The 7,180-nt window shown below is 35.7% G+C and overlaps 1 protein-coding gene across 1 annotated transcript; it reads left to right on the plus strand.

Moving 5' to 3' along the window:
- Positions 1–2,729: 2,729 nt before the first annotated feature.
- On the plus strand, positions 2,730–3,789 carry LOC118752970. The gene is made up of 2 exons (XM_036487815.1): positions 2,730–2,847; positions 3,274–3,789. The coding sequence occupies exon 2, from the start codon at positions 3,279–3,281 to the stop codon at positions 3,738–3,740; it is 462 nt and encodes a 153-aa protein (XP_036343708.1). The 5' UTR covers positions 2,730–2,847; positions 3,274–3,278; the 3' UTR covers positions 3,741–3,789.
- Positions 3,790–7,180: the final 3,391 nt, after the last annotated feature.

Below are 7,180 nucleotides of genomic sequence, written 5' to 3' on the forward strand. Positions count from 1 at the left end.
TACATTTGTGAATCGCAAACGCAAAATGCCGAGGAACACAGAAAAGAATAAAATTATTCAATTTGTGTGCGAAAATACATTGGATGAAATTAATATCATGCAAAGTAAGTAAATGTGTGAGTTTATATTTATTTGAACTATGTATATGGACAAGAATGATAGAGAAAAAGATTAGGCAATGCGCATGTCTGCTTGCAATCAGCTGTTTTGATGACGTCACGGTTGACACCTGAAATTCGCCCGCGCTTTGTTAAATGCGTTGCTCAGTATACGGTTGTGATAATAACAAAATAAAAAAGGCGAAAATAAATGGTGATTTTTCCATTTTCCTAAGGACAAAGTCCTCGCAAAAAAGTGGATTCATTTCTGTCGTCGGGAAGACAAAATCAATGTAAAAAATGCGTGCATATGTGAAGTTCACTTTTCACCAGGAGATTTCGAAAGGAATTTGCAGTTTGAAATGGGTAAGAAGAGAAACGGTATTGTAGTGACTTTATTTTATAAAACATATCAAATATTATTTTAGGTTTATGCTCCAGAAATCCTACAAAGCTGCTAACCAGTGCGTTTCCGACCATTTTATCAACGGGCTCAAAGAAGACTGATGAGCGTCAGGAAAGAATTGAGTCTCGCTCAAGGAAGCAACTTGTATCAACCCTGTTAAACAATCCAGTTAGTTTTGTTGAAGAAATGCGTACTGAGCATGATGAAGAAGCACTACAACCCATGCTGGAAGAAGTCGTTGACGAGAAAGAGGAAAGAATTCAACAATTGGAAGTGAAAATGTGAGTTGGATAATTGAAACCAATGTTAAGTAATGTACATGATTATATGAACATTGTAGAGAAAAACTAAAGAAGAGTATCTCAACTTTGAACAAAAATAACCTTAAGCAGACGGCAGAGATAAAACGCCTAAGGATTTGTATCAAAACTTCGGAATTTCACCGTGCAAATTTGGAAGAAAAGCTCGGTTGCATTTTCACTAAAGGTCAGGTAAGTACCGCTACTCTATTAATAATTTTACACACAATACTACATAGTTTCTTACTGGCAGATTGAAAAATTGAAAAGTGGAAACAAGCGGTTGAACTGGAAAGAGGAGGACATTGCCAAGTCCATTACGCTGTATTCAGCGAGTCCAAAAGCATATAAGCTTTTGAAAAGAAATAATTTTCCCTTACCAGCTGTTCGAACTCTTCAATGGTGGTCGAAAAAAATTGATATATCTCCAGGTATCATAGAGCCCGTGACGAAATTATTGACGGCAGCAACTGAGTTAACACAAGCGCAAAAAACTTGCGTACTCAGTTTTGATGAGATGAAAGTGCGAAGGGCTTTCTGCTATGACAGATCATCTGATGCCACATTACCTCCTGTTAATTACGTCCAAGTTGCAATGTTGAGAGGTACATATCTAAAATTCCAGCATTTTATCTAATTAATGTCAATCTTTATTTTCTTTCAGGTTTAATACGTAAATGGAAGCAGACTGTATTTTATGAGTATGACTGCAAAATGACAAAAAATATACTTTGGCACATTTTATCAACAGTCAAAAAATGTGGATACGATGTTGTGGCCATTGTTAGTGTCTTGGGTGGAAGTAACATAGCACTATACAATGAGCTTGAAGTGGATATGGAGAAGCCTTGGTATATTTAGACATAGTTCTAAAATTCCGAAAATACATATTAATACTTTTGTTTCTTCTTTTACAGGTTTTCACATGAAGGGGACAGAATTGTAGTTTTCGCTGATGTTCCCCATTTAATCAAACTGCAAAGGAATCATTTTGTTGATCACGGATTCCTCATAAATGGAAAAGTAATTAAAAAGGACATCATTTTAAAACTTCTTGCGTTTACTTCCAGTGATCTGTCAATCACCCACAAAATTTCAAAAAAGCATTTGCTTGTTACGGGAGCAGAAAGGCAAAAGGTTAAGCTAGCTACAAAATTATTCTCGCACACCATTGCTCAAGCCATATCACGAGCAGCTAGTTTGGGCTTATTAGAGGACGAGAATTGGGAAGAATGCTTTAAACTTTTTAAAATTGTGAGTAATAACGAGTATTTTAATTTTTAAAAATACACATTTAAAACATTTACTTTGTAGACGAATGACTGGTTTGACATAATGAATGTCAGAGTGCCCAAAGAAGGAGTAAGGGAGCGACTACATGCCTATGGTTTGGCTTTAAATACCCAGAATAATTTTTAGAACAAATGACCGCGATGGTTTCAGCGATGAGAGTTGTTGGAAAAAATACTCTGCTACCATTCCAAAGAGGTATACATACATATGTATATATGACTTACATTATAATACTTAGGTTTTTGTCCAAAGTGGTTATTGGTTTGAATTTTAATTTAATTGTATTTCTTATTTGTTTTATTATATTCAGTCTTATCGCCAATCCCATGTGAATAAATCGTTCCTATAATTTATAAGGCAAAACAAAAAGAAATTGAGAAAAATTTGTTTTTGTCTTGCTTTATAAATGTTGGCAATATTTGTTCACATGGAATTCCCGAAAAGGCCGATAATATTTTATTTTCTGGTATCCTTCAAAGTAACAATGCGTTGAAATTACTTTTGTCTGATTTACAGGATAAATACAAAATCGACTACATATTGACGTATCGCCTAAATCAAGATGTTTTGGAAAATTTTTTTGGCATTATTAGATCGAAAGGAGGGCTTCACGACCACCCTGACTGCCAAGAGTTTAAATATAGGCTGCGGTCATACATACTTGGGCACAACGAAGGTGTATTGTCTGAAGGAGGGAACGTTGAGGTCGACGACACCCCAGACTTAGAAGGGAATTATTTATCTCTAACCGGTAAATAAACTTACAAAATACTAATATATCTTGTCTTGTTTTGTATAGGACGTCGCTACCATGTCAAACTATCGAATGTGCAAAAATGCTTTTTCTATTTGATACCTTGCGCAAGCGTTTAGAATAAGTAAGTTGGCAAATCGTCGAATTTCTTAGAAGCAGAGAATACTGTCTTTAACAAAGTGTCGAATCGCACACTTTTAGTTTGGCATGGTAGCGACGATGTGTGCACTGACAAACAATATTGTCGTTAAAAATCTCATACTAAAAGAAGGAAGTTAAAAATATATATATTAGCATTCTGTTTCCAGTTGAAACAACTACATGTAGTCTTTAGATTAACATAAAGGTTAACTGAGATACATTGAATTAAAAAATAAGTAATTTCGTTTATCTATACATATGTTTATGTTTATATATTCTTAGGTAACATGTTTCAACGGGTCTCAGTTGAGATGAACTCCACTGATGTATCTGAGCAAAGTGAAGATTTAGAAGTCCTGAACATCGACGGTTTGGAGAATTTGGCAGGATACATCTGCCACAAACTTGGAAAAGATAATCCGGAAATCTGCATGAATCCAGAAACTGATTCGTCATATACTTGGGTGAATCATGTTTCTGAAGGAGGACTTTCAAAGCCAACTGATATGTTGATGGAGCATATGAAAGCACTGCTAGCAGTTTTTGATGAGGTGAATGGCAGTGAATTGTATATATGTAAAGATTATCTTAAGAAACACTTAGACCTAAGTAGTCATGTAAATTGTAGTCAAAAAGTAAAAGAACTGTTTTTTAGAGCTAGAATGTATTTCAGAATCCGATCACAAAATAAGTCTATTGTAGAAAATCAATACAGTAAAAAGCGTAAATTGAATAAAACAGTAACTTGAATTCCCAAACTTAAACTATTTTTTATTGATAAGGCACTTGTTTTGATTATATACAATTTCTCATGGCATTTATTTACAGCATTGTATTCTTCATGATACAAATATTTAAAGGTAAAACTGAAAACCAACAAATGAAATGACGGCGAGAGAAATTTTCAAAATGATAGCAAACGTCAGAATTTCTAAAGCTGGCTCTCAGCGGTTGTACCTTATAAATATTTTTATCATGGTATTCTTGAAGCATACGAGGACTGGCCGATAGTTCCCAACAGATATTTAGGTTAGAGAATGATTGGAAAACGATTTGAATTCTAATGTGTTTCACTAAGGTAGAAGGTTATAAGACGATTGAATAAACTCATTAAATAACACTCATTATAGCACTCTACAAAAAGGAGACTTAGTTCTCGATATCGACCAAAAGGTTAGATAAGTAATTGTATTCTAACGTTGAAAACTAATTGGATTCTAATGTCTTGTGTTTTTCTAATCATTCTCTAATCGAATTCTAACATAGTTCTCTAACCTTCGAAAAACATTAGTGAACTACATAAGAATTCTAATAAAAAACCAAATCTTTCTCCAATATATAAATTATATTCAGAGTTTGAATCACATTCATAGGGCCACTTACATATTTATTTTTTTGTTTTTTATTCACATCCCTGCCAGCATTTTCTATTGCGGAAGTTACTTAGTGAAATCCGGGCGATAGGCGATAAAATTCTCTTCCAATGGCTGGCAGGCATATGTCAATGAAAAAACGCTATTTAATGCAGATTTAATAGTCATTCATATAATGTCGTTTTAGTGAAAGATCGCCCTATCTCGGCAACCGGTTCGAAAACACCCTAATTATCTCAGAAGTTGGTTGAAGAGCGCCCTATCTAAGCAAACCGTTCTTCAACCAAATTCTGAGATATTTAGGGTGTTTTCGAACCGGTTGTCGAGATAGGGCGATCTTTCACTAAAACGACATTATATGAATGACTGTATTAAAAACTTTCATCGCAATTCAAAACAAATAAATAGCTGCACTAAACTAAATAGCCACCTACCGACTAGCTCAACAATAATGTAAATGTACAACTACTAGGCTATTTTATCCTCATTAATTACTTTTAAACCACTGCATTTTCTAAGCTACATATCAAACGTGCCGGCTGTATAATCAGAGCGGCGCCCACCTCGAAAAGTCCATCGTGTAGTTCCATGGGGGAGGCTACTGCGGCATTGCACTTAGTGTCGGTGGTGTTTTTACTCGCATACTTATTCCATAATCATGAAAATATCAGTGGACGAGGAAACCACCTAGATTAGAAGACAAAAGTGTTATTAATTGATAGCAATAGGCGACGTATATGTATATATGAATTAAAATAAACAAACACAAAAACAATACTAGCACTTGCTGACTTTCGAAATTGTGTCATTAAGAATGCACTTTCCTGATAAGTCTTAGTGATGTGGAGATGCCGGAAGAGTTTCAAACTGTGTATCCCCCTGCTGAGGGGAGCTGAGGGGAGAGGGTGACTTTTCATAGAGCGCGGCCCATCCCTTTCGTTTAGGAAGTGTTTGGGTGGCAACGCCGCCTCCCCCTCCGCCCCCACACCAAAATCGCTGTGCAAATAACTAAACATTTCTCTCCGCCTTATCAAATGTATGGTACCGAACGGAGCGCCCAGCAACTGCTGATCGAAGTGGCCACTCCAGCTACGTCCACCCGTATTGATGTCATAACTATGATGTACAATAATGGCTACGTATATACCTAAAGCTGCAAACTGAATTTGGAAATGGCTCTAAAGTCTTCGGCTTCTCATCGCATTATATCTTACTATACTGCTGCTGAAGCTACAATAGCAAAAGTGCACACACGTGGGTACTGGCAATATTAAGATTAACATATGTATATTACAAACGTACCCATGTTTTCCACGCTCCACTTATTATACCACGATTATCCTGATGACTCTATACCTCTACATTGCTAATTCCTTGTGCTGCTAGTGCGACGGTTTCTACACAGAAAATCGCTCTCAAAAACAGTTGAAAACATTCATTAGCACTTTGTGAACTTAAGACGAGCCTCACCACCTTTATCTAGGGTAATAAATCCAATTTTAAAAGCTATTGACACAATTATTAACATTTTCCATTTAAATGTTGTCAATGTTTCTTACGAACACAAGGAAAACTATAAAGCAAAAAATCAGCTGTTAACTCACTAGTCAACTGTGACGTAGATGCGCAGAACGAAGCAAATTTGAACACACCATTGCGCAATCTTTGTATCTGTGATTTGTGGTATATGGATGTACTTGTGCTTTTGTAGGTTTGGATGATGACAAAGCTATTGATGAAGCTCTGGACGAACTCTTTGAAGATATTTTTCTGAAATCATTTTGCCGCCGTGGGATTGACCGCATTATACCGAAATCTGTTTTATGGCGAAATGACATTTTAACATCATTGGACGACAACCGTTTCCCCCAAATGCTTAGGGTCAATCGATTGCAGTTCGCTAATCTTTTAGCATTGATTCGCGACCATGGGGAATTCAGTAAATCGCATGCATGCGAGTAGTTTCCTATAGAGTTACAGTTAGCCGTTGTTCTATTTCGTTTTGGTTCATCAGGAGAGAGTTCATCAATAAGGAAAATCGTGGCACAATACCGAAAATCAGGGAGTTTTCAAGGAAAATTTAAAATAGCAAACCCGGTATATAAAATGGCCTTAAAAAACGGGACGTAAAAAATTTTTGATTTGACATACGATGAACTTCCTTTCTGTATCGGTTACATTAACGGCACCGAGCTGAAAATTGCGGAGACACCTGTGCAAAATCATACCGCATATTTTTCAAGGTCCCATCAGTGATCGGACTTGAAAAAAAATTTGTGTGGTAGAATCTGTAAAAAAATGTGGTAGATTTAACAATAATGTGGTAGATCTCAGATTTGAATCAAACTTTGTACAACAACTAAAAAAAAATGTGGTAGATCTCAGATTTTGAATCAGACTTTGTACAACAATTAAAAATATTCTGCAAGGTTTCACCTAAATTGCAAACATTTTAATTCGAATCCAAGAAAATTTAATTTTAGTACAATAAAGTGCAAGATTGAAGTTGCTAAAAATTCCGTCGAGTTTTGGCAATTTTTTTCCTTGACAGTGTAAAGCAGTTCCTTCCATATCAAGATATTTTTCGAACATATTTTGAAAGATTTCTGCAACCTTGCGGAGTGCTGCCCGCTTTTCTTTTTATCACATCACGATGTAGCGGACAAATGTGGCACGTTCCAGAAACCGCTACTCAATTCTCAAGTAAAAGTAAACAACGCTTTAGAAACTTTAGATGCACTGAAATTTTCTAATACTTTCACAAAAACCGGCGTTTTTTCACATTTTCGCTTTTAATTCTTTTTATAAATCATATA

This window comes from Rhagoletis pomonella, unplaced genomic scaffold (genome assembly GCF_013731165.1).
Source record: "Rhagoletis pomonella isolate Grant_MI unplaced genomic scaffold, Rhpom_1.0 Rhpom_scaffold_02015, whole genome shotgun sequence".
NCBI classification, from domain to species: Eukaryota; Metazoa; Arthropoda; class Insecta; order Diptera; family Tephritidae; genus Rhagoletis; species Rhagoletis pomonella.

Excerpts from the sequence above, each read along its gene's own strand:
- LOC118752970 (XM_036487815.1), top strand. The coding sequence starts at position 3,279 with ATGTTTCAACGGGTCTCAGTTGAGATGAACTCCACTGATGTATCTGAG.